The following is an 18,775-nucleotide window of genomic DNA, read 5'->3' as shown; positions in this document are numbered from 1 at the left end:
GTTGAGTAATCAAAACGTAAATTTACCAATAATTTAATGATCTTAGAGGAATTTACCCTAAAATGTATTCAATGGTCCGGTTAGTAAGTGCGGCTCGTTTGGGTTGGTCTTGGAGAAGGTAATCTCTAAACCAAGTTTACTCAAATTTAACTTACTATTTAATAAATATATTTTATTTAAATATAATTATAAAATATTTTATTTAGTTTTGAGAGTTAAACTCAACCATACAAACATTCATTCTAAATTATTAATCTTCAAAACTGAAAACATTCTAATTACTTCCTTAAACTTTTAAGGTTATATAAATAAAATTTTTCCATTACTAAAATTGTAATCGATTAATGATGTTAAATCTTATGTGGCATAATTTAAATTTTAAAGTTAAAAAAACAAATATCATAAAAATAGATGTCATAAAAGTCTTGATTTTGAAGTTTTCAAGCTTTTACAAAAGCTTTATTATAAGTTTTTTTTACTTTATTTTTAGTTTTAACTTTTAAAATTACACAGTAACATTCTACTTTTCTTTCAAATTTTATTTTAAATTATACCATATAAGATTTGGCATGTCATGGTTAAACTAATAGATTTAGTAATGAAAGAACTTTATTGATATAACTTCAACAGTCTAAAATTGTTTTTAGAATTTAAGAAAGATATTTAAGGATGTTTAGTGCTATTAAAAAATAGCAAAACGAATTATTTAATGGTATTCAGACCTGCATGGGTGCTTGAATGGGACTTAAAAGAAATTTAAAAAAGTTGTATGTTGCAACCCACCTAGCGAACTCTAGTTTAATTTATTAAGTTTGGCTCTCCTATTTTCTTAACAGCTAAATAATTTATATGAAAATAACTAGCAAAAATTCAATAACTCAACAAATTTTATTCCACAAATTAGTAAATATCAACCATTAACAATTGTGCTAACTTTTTAATTTTCATAAAGTACAAGCACCAAATTTTGATAGGGACCAACTTGATTTCCATACAGAGATGAGACGGTCAATTATTTGCTTAAGCTCAACTTGAGGTGAGAAGAGCTGTTATTTTTTTTATGTTGGAAACAGAAACTCCGTTGACATGAAAAGCATTACACAAACTGAGACAGGGGGTTAGATTTACGATACCTGGTTTCATTTTCAAGACCTTCCCAAATATCTGAAGACAAAATTATGACAGCCTTTACTGAACTAAAAGCTTTCAATAGAATTCAGATAACCCAAATATCTGCAGTCCCATCTTTTGGACACGTGTATATTCATAACAATATAAATATATATTACATACGTGAGTCATAAGGTACAAATTGATGTTCATCATATTGGGTTAGAATCTGTGATACAGTGGTTGGCAATGGTATTCACTGAGTTTGAAAAAAAAAAAAAAAACTTTGCAGAAACCAGCAGCAAAGTAATCAAGCACAATTAGCCTTCAAGTCTTCCCACTTAAATCAATCAATGCGAGTAGAATCAGCTTTACTTACCAGTTAAAAGGTCTCTACTTAGACCGGTATTTAACATGTACAGGGTGCAGCAGGACTTGATGAGACTATATGCATCGAAGTAGTGGTTGCTACTTGGCCAGTATGTACGTGCCGAATCATGCTTTCCGAGGCAACTTACAGAATTCGATCCCGTTGAAAGCAAATAATAAGTTAGTGCGTGTATTCAATATGTTGATTTCAGTCATGATACTTCTTGAAGTGCTAGGTTCAATTCCTGGGAAGATTTTGCAACTGATCCCCCTCTTCTACGGAGAACAAGGAAACAAAGAAGAAAATATCGCGGGAAATAAGTCAAACGGTATAGAACAGTTGCATATGATTAAACCCCATTAATTAACCACCATAGTAGTCACCTGGTAAGAGTGGGCAGACAGCGTTTTACTTTTTCTAGTTCTATAAAGCAGAGGTTGCAACGCTCAAACCTAGGACAATCAGCAGCATGCAATTTCGGTTAATAGTCCAATAACTGAATATTCAAACATTAAATTTGAAGTTAGGAAGTAAGCAGAGACACCTTTGTTCTGCCTCGATGTCTACACCAACAGGTGTAGAAGCAGATATGGTTGAATATATCATGGAACCAAATACCCTGACCAGCTTAAGCAGCATGTCCAGACAGATGCTCAAATGCCTGCAAAAGACTCGCAGTTAAACTTTATAGGTGGATGCAACTAACACCATCAGAAGTTTTAGGAACCAAGAAACTAAAATGCTACTCCCTTTGTCCTAGTCAAAGTTGACATTTTTAGGTCAAACTTTTTAAACTTTGACCTCAATTATTTTAAATATTTTAATTAATTAAATTTTATACAAAAATATTTTCAAAACTACTTTATTGAAATTTTATATAGTATATTTTTAAAATTTTTATTATCCATAATAAATTTTAAAAATAAGAGGTCAAAGTTAAAACATTTTGACCACTAAAATCAGAATATGACAAATTTAGGGAACAAAGGAATATATCATTTTTACCACATTAATGCATCGTCTAGTTATTTATGACTTGTTTAGTTACTCATGTAATAACATGAGAAAAAGCTTATTTATTATCTATGTATTAAAATAGATACACATAAAAAATGGTTAGTACAAATTTAAACTTAAAATTAAAAAGATGAGTAAAACTCTGGTAAATACTAAAACCTCTTCAAAATATGCAAAAGATTTTCCTCCTTTTTCCCAAAACAAGCCATGTGAGTGGCTAAAATTACAAATTGAAATTAGTTTATTGCTAACTCATATACTAAAAATAGTGAAAAATAACACTCCTACCAAACATAACATTAGTGTATTAACACAAGGAAAAGCTTAATTATTACATAAGTATTAAAATAGTGTCATAACATAAAGAATAATTAGTATAAATGTAAACTTAAACTTAGAAGTATGAGTAAAACCATAGAAAAAAAAAAACCTCTTCGAAAAAAGTAAAAAAAATTCCTTTCCTTTGCTCAAAACAATTCATGTGATTGGCTAAAAGTTACCAAGTGGCGTTAGTTTATTACTAACTCATGTAATAAGGTTGAAAAAACAATACTCCTACCAAAAATAGCATAAGTAAATCGAAATACTACTGAAAGCAATTGATTTTTCCGGAACAAATGTATAACAAAAATCCCAAGCCTATTGACTACAAAAATGAAAAGATTATGACACTGTTCTTACCTATCCATATCACTACCAAGGAGACCAGACAGAAGTGGCAGAAGACAAGTGCAAATGTCCAATGTGACGATGTCCATTTTCTCAATGACAATGCTCATCACATCAGCAAGCACCTGCAATTTCCATCATAAAGAAAAGGAAGTGGCTCTTAAATATGTTTCATTCACATGAAAGTTAAACACGGGATAGATCAATTAACAAACATAAAGTGCTTACAGCATGATCAGCCATCTTTTCAATTGCACCAATTGCCCCCTTTATGTCTTTTCTTTCCCAATACCGATGAACAGCCTATAACCAATAAAAGCAAGGCTCAGCAATCTTCAATGAAATTTGACCATATTGCAGACATTGTACTATAAAGTGAACAAACAAACACATAAAAAAACCCATTAGCATGCCTTCTATGTTCTTAGGGATCACCTGTAATTTAGCTAAACGAGATTGCATGGAACTAATGAATTGATCATGTTGCTCCATTAGATCTGCAACAGCATCCCCATCACTGGCAGAAGGCATTTCTTTTTCCACAGATGCAGGGTATCCTCTTTGTTTATACTTTAAAAAGTAATAACATGAATACATAAGTTATCATTGACAGGAACTTTGAGAACATATTAGAAAAGGGAACCAAAGTAAATTCAAGATTTGATCTGTTTTTACCAAATTGACAGAAGGCATGTTTGCCATTGATGCATTCTTCGGAGAGACACTCATAATAGGTCCATCATAATTAGAAGATCTCCCTCTTTTCTCCCAATTTAAGACTACTGGACGTGTTCTTCCTGAAGAATTGACCAAGTACAATGAGTTCAGTCCTTCATAGAATTGTTTATAATATCAACGAGCAATCAATAGATATACCTCCTTTTAGGCTTTCTAAAGGATATGTATCTCTATGTGTTTTTTGCACATGTGCATCATCTGAAACAAAGAATTAAACTTCAACATGAATAGTTCAACATTCTAACTAGAGAAATGCAAAACAGCCGGCCCAAGCCAGACAATTTAAAAACCAAACAAGTCAAGAATGAACGTAATGTAATGTGACAACACACCCCAACAATTATCCAATAGCCAAGTCAAGATCAATCTATTCCATAGCAGAAACTGAAGTTGAAGTCACACATTAGTTTTGCTCGTTCTGCATCAATCAGCATGCCTCGTAGCTAAGCCAAATTAAAGTTCATCAAGGCCAAATATGCTATCCCAAGGGTAAAACAACCTAAGAGAGACATAGACTGATAAGACTACTTCCCCATCACTGCACCTTGTCAGCCTTAAAAATGTAATATGACTATAGTTACCCAGAGAATGGAAGAATTACAAATATAAGTATAGTTCTTCAGTTAACAGGTTTCCACTGTGAGAGAGATCCCTCTTAAATGGTAAATTCTTTAGTTAAAAAACATTCTGCTGGAACAACTAGAAATAACCTGATGGTTACTTTTCATATTCATATTAAAATACCAATGAGACTACATTGTTCTATCCCCCTCCAGTGGCAGCTAATTGTTCTTTCCATCTCACTCTTTCAGTTGTTCCTATTAAGTCTCAAGAAAACTCAAGGTTGCTATTAAGCAGTCCTTTAATGAGAATTTCAATAGAAATATTTTCAGTTAAAATCTAATTGACCACCTAATGATAAAAGTTTTCAGGTCAGAAGCAAACACTATAGCAGATCTAAAAATTCAGGAAGAACAAGCAGCTAACTACGCATGAAATGATCAAAGGCAGAACTGTAAATTAAGAATTTTAGAAATATACGATTTTCATCCCGGTAGCTTGAAGGCAACTCTGCTGTTGAGTTTGGTTCACTCTTGCAAGAGCCAATGCACCTATCTTCCCTCATATTCCTTTCAGCAGCAGACATTCCTTGAATAGGGCCTCTTACAGCAGAAAAAATACTCCTGTCCAGCACACTGTTGAATTCAGAAGCCTTAGAAACTGTAGTTTCAGAGGCAGCAGAGATAGCTGGCTGGTCCATGTCTTCCTTGAAATTTTGAAACTTCCGAAAACTATTTGTCTTTGACTGCAAAGAAAATGGCATGGTTCTTCCAACAATACCAAGTTCTTTCCTGGAATCAGCTCCCTGCTCCAAAGTTCTCCCGACTATTCCAGCTTCTTTTCTAGATTCAGCAGCCGGTTGGCTTGGCTCTAAACTCTTCCCAGCTATTCCAACTTCTTTTCTAGATTCAGCAGTAAGTTGACTTGGCTCTAAATTTCTCCCAGTTATTCCAACTTCGTTTCTTGAATCAGCAGCCTGCTCCACACTTCTCCCAGATATTCCAACTTCTTTTCTTGATTCAGCAGCCTGATCCAACCTAGCATCATTTCTAGGCACAATCACAGGTATGACATCTGACTTGTTGAAAATTGGAACACTGATGGCCAAACTAGCCTTCGTAGAACTCCTCTTTGGAGCTGCTACAGTAGGAACAGTTATGGAATTTGGTTGAGTAGTCTTTGGAGCAGTGTTTAAATTGACCCTCTGAGGGATACCAGGTGCATTTCCTGGGGCTTTAACCATTACGCAAAAATCAAAATAAGATGGATAAATACATAAAAGGTGCCCTCCAACCCTTCTTCCCCAACAGTACTCCCAGATATTTCATAACTTTTTGAAGTGTTAAGTTTATTATTTGGCTGAAAATGCATGTTTGTTGATAATTATCAATTAATCATTACCAGAAAAATTATTTTTCCCTTTAAACAAATTAACCTAATAGTACTGCATGCTTGCCAAAAGTAATAACATAATGTTCATCACGTGACAACATTAATAATAATTGAGGACACAATTTAAGTAGAAGAGAAAGTTTGATCATTTCAGCCATATGAAAGCTTTGCATCAACCCACTTTTTCTCCTTTTTTGTTTTATTGGTCAAAAAGAGTCATGTGGTTAACAGTGATGAGCTTGACTTGTCTCCCTCAGACCTTTTGACTTTTCTTTTCAATAGGTAAATTTGATAGCAAAAACTGATTCAGGATGAATACTTGACAATATGGTTTCTAAAGAAAACTTTGAGAATCAAGACCAGAAAGGAAAGTGAAGATGCAAAACTCTAACAAATTAAAAGTAAACGTACTTTTGGACTCCTTGGCAGGATCTGAGTTTTGTGAAACAGACAACCTTCCAAGGGATTTTGTTTCCTTCACTAAAGGATCAGGATTTTGTGAAACAGAAAATCTTCCCATACTAGGTTTTGCTGCGTTCTCATTCAGTACGGAGAGGTTTCCACCTGAACTAGATTTGGGATCAGAGTGACCATTCACACGATTTGCATTACCAACAGCATATGGCTCTATACGCTGTATCAAAGACCAAATTTAATATTAAAATCATGACATAGTGACTGTTAATAAAGAAAGATGTAGTGATTAAGTTTAACTGTAGAAAACTTAGCAGTACCGAGATATCTACAACCCATACTCCAACACAGCTTTGATTATATGAGCAGCCAAGAAGTTTTCCTTCATGAATATTAAGATCTGACAATTTAGACCATCCCACATCCACACCATCATGACATCTTATTGGTTCCCACGAGAAAACCTAGAAGTTACACAGAAAATGAAGTGCAAACTGGAATAAGATAGAGCTTTACCTAGTAAATCACTTTAGATTGATGATTTTGGATCTATAAAAGATCTCACCTTCAGACTTTCATGCAACCCACACAGTACAGTCCTCCCATCAGGACTGAAGGTCAAGCAACGGACTCCAGTGGTCTACAGTATATAGAAAAAGTCATGTACGCATATTTTTTCCATAAAAATTAGGAAGATAAAAGATCCTATGATCTCAAAATATAAATATAGATCTTATGATCTGGATATAATCTCTAAATCGATTGAGAGAACCAACAAGTTTACCAAAGACCGATGGAAGTACCTCAGGCCCAGCTGAACCAATAAGTTCAAAGGTTTCAAGGTCCCAAAATTTAACAGTCCGATCAGCTGAACCTGTGAAAGTGAGAGGATGAATAATGAAAATCAAAGCGCCAAAGAAGGATTCACATTCACAACCACCTTAGACAACATAATAGATCTTAGGATAAGAATTACATTTTAGAACAGCATCATAGAATGAGTTCTCAAGGCAATGAACAATAAGCAACAGTTGTTTTAATACAAGGTAAGAACCAACCTGTAGCCAATAGAAACTCATGGGGATGGAAATCTAAGCACTGAATTTGGCCTTCATGATACTTGAAATCGTGTAATAGTTTTCCGGCAGTCAAATCCCACACCTATTGACATGTAGAACATGACAAGGATCAATGTCAAAGTTATCCTGAAACACTAAATTTGAAAGTATCATGCGCATACAAACTGCCTACACATCATTTAAATCCTTTTGTAAGGTCATGTTTTCTATCAAAGAGTACTGACTACTGACAGCAGGCTCTTATGCCAGCCTGAACGTATACCATTTACAACAATGGAATAGCCAACATATAACAAATCCTAATTATCAGTAAACCAAAGAACTGAAACAATGATGCATTCATAACCGTGAAACAGACAGAAAAGTTTTAAAAGTTGGCTGAGTTTGTGAATCAAAAACAATGTGTGAAACAAGATAGATAGTCTATCCAACAATGTGTGAAACAAGATAGATAGTCTATCCAACATCTTCAGCTTCACAGCCTCACTCCAAACTCAATTTCAGTTCTAATTCCCAGAAAAAAAAAGACAAGAAATGAAAAACATTCATGTTTATTCACCCTGCCATGCCCACACATATTCCAAAAGAAAAAGGATTATGGGAGAGCAAAAATGTGCAGAAATAAAGGATCACATCAGTGAAAAAAGGATTATCATCATTAACTAAAGTATAGCAACCCTGACCTTCACAATGTTGTCCTCACCACCAGATACAACCCATCGGCCATCTGGTGTAAACCTGATTGTATTGACTCCTCGTGTATGGCCCTTGTAAGTGTGGATACACCCTTTCTTTCTGATATCCCATATCTTGAGATTCGTATCAAGAGAACCAGATGCAAAGAACTCACCAAAGGGGTGGAAATCCACAGAGATGCAATTGGATCTATGACCAGTCAGAGTCCGAACAACTATAAAAGTATCAGATTGCAACAAAAGATCAATGTACTACATAATTTAAGACCAAAAGTTAACATACATCAACATGTTTGAATAACACCAAAAAAAAAAGGCTATGGAATTAGACAAGCATACTTTTTGCCTCCTCCAAATCCCAAAGTTTGATGGTACCACTTGCAGCACCTGCAGCTACCAAGACTTCTAAAGAATCAAAGCTCACGGAATCTATCCCACTAGTATGTCCGGATAAACTCTGTTATAACAGTTCAAATACAAGATGTACAGCGTAAGACTTCATTGGTCACCAAAATGAAACTATCAAAGTTAGAATTCTTTAATCTTATCACTTTTGATACCATACGTTATGTTTCCTCCCTTAGACTATACTTGGTTGAGTGGAAAAGTGAAAGGATGAAAAGAGAGTATGGAAAAGTGGAAAGAAATTAAATTTTGAGTGTACTTGGTAAGAAAGAAAAGTGAGAGGAAAGAAAATAAGAGCTATGACCATTTTCCGTCTCAATACATAAAACAAATCATTCCAAATTAAAATGATAAAAAGAGGGAAAATGAGAGAAAGATGTAAGTTAATTCAAAGTCAAGCATTTTTCTGAACTTCCATTTTCTTTTTGCTCTTATTTTTACTCTACCAAGCAATGAATAGAAAGAGAAGTGAAAAGAAAAATATATTTTCTATCTTGCTATTTTTCTATTCTTCAATTTTTCATCTTTCCAATTTTCTTCTCAGTCAATCAAGCAAAGCCTTAGCACCTAGTTAGCATATAATCAATTGCAGCAAATAAATGATAGTGAAAACACTACTAGTATTGTTATTAGAAACACAGGAAAAAATATATATAAAAAAAATGCCAATAAGGGAATTTGGAACGAAATTAATAATTTGCATTGAGCAAATGCTAGGAGAAAACTGACCAGTATGGCGTTGGGTTTACCAATAGCCCAAAGATTAACCTTGTGATCTTCCCCACCAGTCACAAGAACCCTCGAAGATTTCCTTCCAATCTTTAGGCAATTCACACTTGAAGAGTGTGCGACAAATTCCTCTGTTCATTATAACTGTTAAGGCTACCCCCAAGTGAAATTACTAAAGAAAAAACAAAACGCAAGGAACAGTAAAAGATCAGTTTGAGGTAATCAGTACAATTATTACGGAAAACCCAGATCAGGTACAGCAAACTGAAACATAATTTCATAAAAAGGAAACCCTAAAAAAAGGATACGTAGCTTGTAAGCGCGCTTGGTGGTCATGGCGGAAACGAAACAGAAGACAAAACCCTAGCAATGGCTATAGCAAACATTCAAATAAAAAAATTGATAAATGACGCCGTAGATCTCATCCTCATTTCATTATTTTAACCATTTTCTACGACTGCAAAAACGAGAAATTTCCACTGTTAGATCGGAAACATTAAATTAAACAAAAAATGAAATTAAAAAAAAATGAAAATGAGTAAACGACATTTTACCAGAAACCAGAGACTTACAGAGAAGACAACAGTTGGGAGAGATTGCTTCATTGTTTAACCTTCTTTCTTGGGTTTCCTCTAGAAAATTTATATTATTTTATACCCAAATAGAAAAAAGAGTAGAGAAGCAGTAGTTGTACAAACAAAGAAAATACAAATAATACTGGAAAGAAAATGAAGTAAAAAATGGGTTGCTTTGCTCTTTCTTTTAAGTCTGGACACCAAAATTTCTTAAAATGTTCTCAGTAAAACCCAAATCTGAAACTTAAAAGCAAACCTCCTTTATGAAATCAGATTTTCCAGAACATATAAAGCTGAAGAAGAAGAAGGAGAAGAAACAAGGAAGAGAAAATAATGGGGCCGCTTTCAAGTTTCAGTTTCACTGCAGCTGCTGTGGGTTTTTCCTTTCACAGAATTTGATTTAAAAAATAAATCTTTTTTACTGAATCAACAAGTTTTGGATTTTTTTTCATTTCAAAATTAATCTAGAAGGGAAATTGGAGGGAGGGAAATCAAAAAAAGAAAGTTAATTCTCAAATTGGGGAGGGTAAATTACAGTTCGTTGAGTCCAGCCCAATTGGGGAAGCTCCATTGAAAAGACTAGCCAACCTTTTATATATAGTATAATTTATAATAAAATTTACTTCAACTCGGCAAATTGGTTGGATCGAAAATTAATCCATATTTCCATATGAAATAAGATAAAAATATCTATTGACTCATGAATTAATATGGGCCAGACAAATCAATCGGATCGATAATCAGTAGTTTAATCTATACGATCATCGATCTAGTTCCAAAAATATTGATTCAACTTAAAATTTTAAATGTTTTAATTGGATAATCAAATCATATCAACGAGATCTTTTCATCAATCTAGCGATTGATTAGAGCATTAAATGATAATTCAATTCTGGACCAAATTGTAAACATGTTTGTATCTATAGGATAAATAGCATTAACATGTTTCTTTGGGGAAAAAAAGACATCTAAATTTTATTGATATTTTCTATTTTTTAATACATTAGATCCAAATTATCTATGTAGTAATTACATAAGTATTTATAATTTAATTCACATGCTTAAAAACATGACTACTTCAAATTCAAACGAGTATTTATTACCTAAAATTGATATTTTAAAGACTTGATTGAATCATTTTAGAGTTTACGGGTTAATTTAAAACCCATGTAATAATTTGAAGACTTTGGTGAAATTAACCCTTTTTTTTAAGTATGACACTTTTTATCAACCATATAAGCTAATTAAATCCGAAATTAATTTTTTATTAATTATAAAAATGAGTGCAAAGCTCTAACAACAATGCGACTAACACGACTTGAATTCAGAGATGATGGATACCTTAATTATTAGGCCAACACACGAGTTCTCGAAATTAAACTTTTGAATTTTATAAGTACATGTGGTATTACTTGGAGTTTTGAAAATTAATTAAGGTAATTAATGAAATTAAAGTGGGAACCACTTGAGATTATGGTTTCGCATCTTTGTTCACTTTTTTTTTTCATGCCATCATCTGAATCATGTTTATTTTTATTGCACGCCACCTCATCCTTTTACCTCAAAATACCTGTGAAATTCTTTATTAATATTTAATTTTATATGATTTTCTATTTTCCACCTCAATACTTCTTTTTATTTAATTTCAAAAATGGAATTAACTGGTGGATTTTTCTCTTGACGACAATGTTTTATGATAATAATATCAATTAGAAATGTTCATAGGTCGGGTCAAATCAAGTTCTAATCGAGCGGTATTTAGGTCAATTTTTTAAATTTCAATTCAGTTCAACCCGAATAGTGATTTTACTTTTTTGCCAAAGTCTAGTCCAAATTAAAAAAGGTAAATCCGAATCTAACTTGTTCATAAATGATTTTTTTAAATGAGTTTTTATTTTAAAATAAAAATTTTTAAAAATATAATATACTAAATGCACAAAAAACGCTAAAATAAAAAATTTCTAACACATTAAGTAGACATTAAATAGTACTTATATTAAAATTACCATAAATATAATAAATACTTTATTATATTAAAATAAAAATAATAAATATTTTATTGTACTAAATATAATTTTTAAAATTTTATATTTTGGGTTAGGTTTTTGTTTAGGTAAGTGTTCTTTTAGGTTTTGAGTAATGGGTTTAATTATTATTAGGTTAGTGATTTAATATAAATATATATAATAATTATTTAACATATATAATTAATAAAATATTTTTTATAACATTATATATTCGGGTTGGGTCGGGCTCAAGCAAAAGAATCTTGCCCAATGTCCTGCCCATATGGAAAACAGGCTTTAAATTTTACCCAAGCCCATTTTTCAAGTCTCGTATTTTGTCCAAACTATTTTATTTTTTGGGCTGTTCTTCAAACCCAAAACCCGTCCCATGAACAAGTCTAATTATAATATATAAAAAGATAATACAAAAGATTCTCGTAGATGTGCATCGCTAATTAAATGACACTCGTCCCTTCATTTTTCAGCTGGAGTAAAAAAAAAAAGAAATTAAAAAGTAAAATTTATAGGTTCTGATCATATATATTCTTTTTGATACAATGCTTAAAACTACCCATAGCCCCTCCCCAACCCATAAATATGCGAATAATGCGCTTCAGCATACTCAAATTTACGTATTCCTGTATTGAGAACATTGCTCATAGCAATCGAACTAAAACTCAATTGGCTTTAATAATATATTTAAAATAATTAGTCCATGCACATAATATCATTATCTAATTCTAAATAAGTGTAATAAATTTAATTTTTTATAATAAGTAAATTTTGATGAAATGATTATTAAATAAAATTTAATTCAAAATTAAAATTTATTGTTAATTAAATGTAACTTATAAAAGAATTCGATTTCACATTTTACAAGTGTAAGAATTAAATTTATTTTTAATATCAAACTTTTGATAATTTTTTTTTGGTATTGCTCAAAATGAAAACTTTCTATTTACAAATGAAAATAACATCAATTTATGATTTATTATCCTACTAAAGTACTAATTTTTTAAAAAATATACTTGAAAAACATTAAAAACAAAATAGATATATATAGTAAAATGAATAAAATTTATATAAAAATGTATTTGTATTAAAATAATAAAGACGAAATTCAATTGTATATATTGGCGGAGCAAGCCTCTTAAAATAGAAATTTTTATTTAGTCCCTTTATAATTTATAAACTTTTAAATTAATAATAATAAAATTATAATTTAATCCCAAAATAATAAAAATAAATTTAATCTTTTAAAATTATAAAATATAATCTATTAAAATAATAAAATTATATTTTATCATCGTTAAAATATATAATTTAATTAACTTTATGTATCAGTAACATGATTGGAGTGTAGTAATCATGAAAGTTGAAAAATGGTCGTTGTAACGTGTATAGGGATAAGATGGTATTTTGATTTTCCATGCAATTGCATGTGCTGAAATATAGTAATATAATTGAGATGGCCAGGCAGCAGCATACAATAATTCTAAACAAATCCTATAAATACAAAATATAAATACATAAAATAATTTTAAAATTGATAATATACCTTAAATATGATTGATCCAAAGTGAATGATTAAAAACATGATGGTCTTTTTATCTATCTGTCCATTTTCCTTTGCTTTCGTTTCTTCTTCACATTCTCTTCGTTGAAATTTTTTTTTTTTGGGGTGCTTAACTAAGTCAACGCTTATTCTTTTTGAATTCACAAAAATCAAAACATGAAGGAGCATGTAGAAATAATTTCATTCAGCCACTAAGTGCATTTATTTATCCAAGTTTTCTATTAAATTTATTCCGTAATTGAATTTGAGTGGACATTGAAGGACGCAAATTCGAGTGTATTTCAGTACGCATTATCTTTCTATTTAAGAGTTGAGAAGGGGTTGTAGTCTATTTTAGATTTAACAATCTATGTATTTATATTATACCCGTATATTTTAGCCTATCATAATTATATTTAAGATATTTTATATTTAAATAAAACTATACAAGTTAATAATTTATATTATGTTAATTTTGAGACATTCGTGTTCTCACGTCGTGTTTTATTTGATTTTTCGTATTTTAGCTGATTGAAGAAAGCATTACGGCAACCGGCAATGAGTGGAGATTGGATAGGTGGAGCCAGCAACCTACTTGATTAAGAATGCATTTTTAGAGTTAGGAAGGTAAAAGATGGGAATGCCATTTCTGCTCAACCATCATCTTCACCAACTCAATAATACAAACCCAATCATTGCAAAACTCCACGCCCCTTCACTTTTCTCTTTTTAAAGATTCAGTGGCGAGGAGCACTTTGCTGAGGCCCAGGATCCACCAGATTCTCTCATCTAACACTGCAAGAACACACACACACAAGCATAGTAATGCCGGTATTTTGGGCCATAAAAGCGATGCAAGATTGAAATAGCATAACAAGGTTCATGATTTTCCCTTCGGTGGCTAATGTGGGTTACTTTTACCAATGCAGCAATGCAGAAGATCACAGCATGGCATGATTGAGTGACAGCACGGGATTTAGATTCATAAACGGGCCGATGGTAGGGAGAGAGCTGAACTAAATGACATATACAAGTTTCAAGTTAGTTCCTACCTTGATAATGTCACTGGAACCAATGCCAATTTGTTCATGTGTACAAATTAAGTGCTGCAGAAGCATACATACATCATATCCCACCGTTGCATACCACTGAACTACTCGGATTTTCATTATATGAGGATCCACTTCAAGATATCAGTATAGAAAAGCAACCATCATTACCAAAATTATCAAATAGCATTTTGCCAAACTGACAGGTTACTAACTCTCGATTCTAAGAAGAATGTCCGGACCAGTTATAGCAGTAAAATCAGGCATTACCTCAATTGAGTTGCAGCATTATCTCCTTAAAAGATATAAATGAAATGCACATTTTAACTCCAGTAAAATTAGTTGTGATAACATATATGCTCAAAGAACCATATTCAAACTAGAAGAGCTCCCCTGGGGGGCGGAGGCTGGTTTTACAAGTAACAGTACTGCTCCCTTTTTACCATTCAAGATAGAAGACCTCTAGCAAACTAAAGAAATACCTAATCAAGCTTTTTTATAAGAATTCATAGCCATAGAAAAGCAAAGAACCACATTTAATTGCAGTCGTCGAAGTATAATATTAAGGTGAAGATAACCCCAGTTGCATTTGTCTTTAAGTAGAATTGCAGTCCATGAAGTTTGATACTGCTTTACAAGAGTCAGATAAAATGGTAGCAGAATAATGAGTTCCCCCACAGCATAGGATAGCAATGTCAAATAAGATGTGGCTAGATATTCATGCATGAAATGCTTTCACAAAATTAACCAACAAATTGAAAGACAAAGCATTTGCAGACATGCAATATGAAGGATTTATCTCATAAAGTCATGCTTTATAGCGATTAAAAGATGGTGCTCAAGAAATGTGGCAGTGTAATGAAACTTGATGACCTAAGTATTATAGTTCAAAATGAAGCTACCTTGGATAAATCTGCACACAGAAAACCAAGTACAAGATGAACCAACTTAAAAAGTCGTCCATTCCATTATAGCAATCACCTTATCTGATAACACAGTTTTTAATACTATTTACTGAGAGTAGATGCTATAATTTATCACCAATAATAGCTATAATAAGCACGACAAAATATAGAAAATTCAGCAGGAACAAAAATGGAGAATCCACGTTACTTTCTCAAACAAGAAAAAAATAAATTTAGAATTTGGATTCCAGTTTCTAAGTCATTCGCCTATCAGTATGTGATGAAGTTCCAGCAATGACATTAAACGAAAATGATCCTAATCCATTTACACAAATAACTCTATGGTCACCGGCACCTATGTTGTAAAAGCTACCACTAAAGCAACTCAAATTTCCCTATTGTTTACTTCGAGATGGACCCATCCCCCCCCCCCCACCCACAAAACAAAAAAAAAAAAAAAAAAATCTTTATCAGCTAGGCAAGCACTTTTGTGATTCAACAAGTAAGATTCTTCTCTTTAATTCACCAGTGCCGTAAAATGTTAAAAATCCACTAACCATCTTAAGCACCAACTTGCATACTAATACGTATAAAACATGTCAAGTTTGTCTTGTGGTGGGATGATTACAAACTAAATCTTCTTCAAGAATATTTACTAAATGACAGAGGACCATCTTTCACACAGAAATAGCTGACTTTTTTACATTAATACTAAACGACCCCATCACAACAACGAAGTTCACACAATTCATTTTAGCTCACTGTTTAAGAGCATACACAGTCCAAATCAAACTATACCAATTGTGAGAGAGCACACAACAACTGAAAACATATATAAACAGAGGCCTATTAGATCCCTCCAAAAGGGCTACATATTCAACTATGGTATCAAAACAGATTCCTGATGGCATTTGAAATATTAGTATACCACAACACTAGGAAGGTGGAAAACAAGTACAAAGCATATACACGAATAAGCAGTTAACTTGTCAGCAGGCTTTAAAAGTAGTATCTTTTGAAGTTAACCCATGGATATGGAAACTTCAATGCTACACTTAATAAACAAAAAAGCAAAGAAATGCCCATTCCCAGGTAGAACTGAAAGGTAAAAATTACATACAACAGTGAGCATTTATTGGGTTTTTTTTAGTTATAAGATAGAAAGTATTTTGCCTGGCATACAGATAAGAATCAGGATTTTAATCAAGGAATTCCAATTCATCCTCTTTAAGATGGGCTAAGAACTTGACAGGTCCTCGCTCTTCAATCTCAGTGACGAACTCCACCTTGAAAGGTAGATTAGCTGAAATCCTTTTCCCTTTCCACACCCCCACGAATTGTTTAATCACTCCTTCCATGCCGTTCAGATCCACCTCAGGGACGCGAGGCACGTGGTAAACTTTGAGAGGCACTTTTACCCTAACCTTTGCCCCAACTTTAGCCGCCTCTGGGTCTTCCTCCGATCCCGAAATCGACGCGTCTTTCTCGTCCTTGTCGACGGAAGCGGTGGAGACAGCTTGGCAGGAAACAACTCTCGTCCTCACCTTTATAGAAACGGCGGTTAAGCGGGAAGGAAACGACGACGATTTCAACGTAATCATCGTGGAAGTTTTGGTTTCGAGAGATGATTTTCCATTGGAGCATATGATCAAACATGTACCGGACGTGGCCGTACTTGTACTCATATTCTATTCTGGCTTTTCGAACCACAAATTGTTTCCTTTACCTGGGAAAGATCCCAAACTTAGAACGATCGAATCCTCAACAAATATGGGTTTGAATTAGATTCAGAAACGATGGTTTCTAGTGCCTTAACAACTCAATCCAAGAATCGAAAGGCAGCTAAGAGAAGCTAACCGTTAGATAGAGGAAATGGAGGGAGGGAGCGTCAGCGTGGAGTCCTTTATTACCAGTCTTTTGGCCTTTGGTTGATCTTATACGTGGTGTATGATAATATGTAACGTGTTTAACATATTCAAAACTATCCACTGAGTGATTATTTCAATTTTTTATTTTATTTTTAAACTATTTTTTAAATACTTTAAAATTAAATGATAAATTGTGAATTCATGAACAGATGCAGCATCAAATATAATCTCTATTAATAATGTTTACATAATCCATATCAAATTTATCATATTATTAATTTCCATGTTTTATTATGTTATCAAGTTTCACATAAATAAAAAGTCAGTTATTTATTTATATTAAAATTTCTCTTATGACTTGATTTATTAGATTTAAGTGCGTTTAGACGTATTTTAAAAATAATTAAATATTGTATAAAAATAATTTATTAGGAATAAAATTTAATTACTATCTTAAATATTTTTAATACAATAATTAATTAATGTAATAATTTTCTTCATCATTGACAACAGTGGCGGAGATGAAAAATGATGTTTGGCCACGGAATTAAAGCGGAGGGGATGAGGAAGGAGAGGCGGAGAAAAAAACCGGGTCCAATCTTTTATGCTATGGATAACGAAATCCAATTTAACCCGTTTCAAATATCTAAATTTTGTTTTTGGATTGTTTTTTTTTAATTAGTCTTAACAGTAACGCGATTAATACGACTCTAATTTGTACAATACATAAAATTTATATTTTCGTGAATTTTTAAATATTCGATTTTTATAAAAAAAATTAGACTTATTTATTTTTAATATATATTTGGACTTTATTTATTTTTAAAGTGATTCTTGAACTTATTTATGTTCCTATATATATGGATGTGAATATTTTAATTGTAAATTAAAAGTAAATTTACAATTTTTAAATAAAAATCCGTGGGAGACTTTTGAAAACTTTAATATCTTAAGTCCTTCACTTGAATATATTATAGTTTAAATTCTATCAAATGTGGTGGTGATTGAAAGTATTAATGAGATATTGGTGTTTGTAAATTAATCGAATTTGATTTGAAAAATTTGAATTTAGTTCAATAATTATCGAGTCAAACTCAAGTTATTGATTGAGTTGAATTTGAGATTTAATAATACTAGACTTTAATGATTCGCGAGCCTTATCAAGCTTTTCATTTTTAATACATATTTTAAATTACGTTATTACTTTTAATATATGTTATTAACCTTGAGCCGAGCTTGAATATGTACAAGCTTAATCAAGTTCAAATAAACAAATTTAAACAAATTCGAACTCGAATAGCTTGAGCTTAAAAAAAAGATTTGATCAAACTTCAACCAAATATCAAGTTCTGAATTTCGAGTCAAGCTCAAGCTTACTGATACTTAAACTCGATTTAGCTTGATTACACCTCTATAGAATGTAATGAAGGTGGATGAGCTTTGGCCAACCAAAATTTTAAAATTTTTAATTAGGTCCCTCGTTTAAAATCTCAAAGAATTTAATTTATTTTTCTGGAAAATTTCATTAATTCTCTCAAAATTTTTAAAACTTTAAAATAAACCCCTATAATTTTTTTAAAGATCTCATTAAATTTTTTAAAAATTAAAAATTTTAATTAAATCCAGAATTTTAAAATG

The 18,775-nt window shown here is 32.0% G+C and overlaps 2 protein-coding genes across 5 annotated transcripts; both read right to left on the bottom strand.

The window, feature by feature from the left end:
• Positions 1-1,221: 1,221 nt before the first annotated feature.
• LOC105795008 (katanin p80 WD40 repeat-containing subunit B1 homolog KTN80.3) lies at positions 1,222-10,207 on the bottom strand. 4 transcript variants are annotated; one of them, XM_052628611.1, is made up of 19 exons: positions 9,752-10,207; positions 9,488-9,636; positions 9,180-9,310; positions 8,385-8,502; positions 8,034-8,260; positions 7,330-7,432; positions 7,075-7,145; positions 6,837-6,911; positions 6,592-6,735; positions 6,269-6,491; positions 4,946-5,698; positions 4,043-4,102; positions 3,842-3,963; positions 3,602-3,736; positions 3,395-3,469; positions 3,179-3,291; positions 2,025-2,141; positions 1,864-1,932; positions 1,222-1,752 (listed from the first exon to the last, which is right to left on the bottom strand). In XM_052628611.1, exons 2-19 carry the CDS (start codon positions 9,513-9,515, stop codon positions 1,692-1,694), a joined length of 2,625 nt encoding a protein of 874 aa, XP_052484571.1. In that variant the 5' UTR covers positions 9,516-9,636; positions 9,752-10,207; the 3' UTR covers positions 1,222-1,691. The 4 variants fall into 4 exon arrangements, with proteins under 4 accessions (XP_052484571.1, XP_052484570.1, XP_012479886.2 ...); XM_052628610.1 differs by having other exon boundaries at positions 1,222-1,755; positions 9,734-10,197; XM_012624432.2 differs by having other exon boundaries at positions 1,222-1,755; positions 9,752-10,197.
• Positions 10,208-16,235: 6,028 nt separating this feature from the next.
• LOC105795006 (ferredoxin-thioredoxin reductase, variable chain) lies at positions 16,236-17,281 on the bottom strand. Its single transcript, XM_012624429.2, has 2 exons — positions 17,127-17,281; positions 16,236-16,995 (listed from the first exon to the last, which is right to left on the bottom strand). The coding sequence occupies exon 2, from the start codon at positions 16,952-16,954 to the stop codon at positions 16,469-16,471; it is 486 nt and encodes a 161-aa protein (XP_012479883.1). The 5' UTR covers positions 16,955-16,995; positions 17,127-17,281; the 3' UTR covers positions 16,236-16,468.
• Positions 17,282-18,775: the final 1,494 nt, after the last annotated feature.

Source organism: Gossypium raimondii, chromosome 3, assembly GCF_025698545.1.
Source record: "Gossypium raimondii isolate GPD5lz chromosome 3, ASM2569854v1, whole genome shotgun sequence".
Taxonomy (NCBI): domain Eukaryota; kingdom Viridiplantae; phylum Streptophyta; class Magnoliopsida; order Malvales; family Malvaceae; genus Gossypium; species Gossypium raimondii.
The sequence above is the reverse complement of the archived record's forward strand: the minus strand, read 5'-3'. Positions and strand labels throughout refer to the sequence as shown.

What these genes read in the sequence shown, in the direction of transcription:
- LOC105795008 (XM_052628610.1), bottom strand. Translation starts at nt 9,515, where the DNA reads ATGACCACCAAGCGCGCTTACAAGCTAC. An exon ending in GTGAGGACAACATTGTGAAG is followed by an intron (nt 7,433 to 8,033) that starts GTCAGGGTTGCT and finishes ACATGTCAATAG; the next exon opens with GTGTGGGATTTGACTGCCGG. An exon ending in AAGCTACCGGGATGAAAATC is followed by an intron (nt 4,103 to 4,945) that starts GTATATTTCTAA and finishes TCTTTGTTTCAG; the next exon opens with ATGATGCACATGTGCAAAAA.
- LOC105795006 (XM_012624429.2), bottom strand. Translation starts at nt 16,954, where the DNA reads ATGAGTACAAGTACGGCCACGTCCGGTACATGTTTGATCATATGCTCC.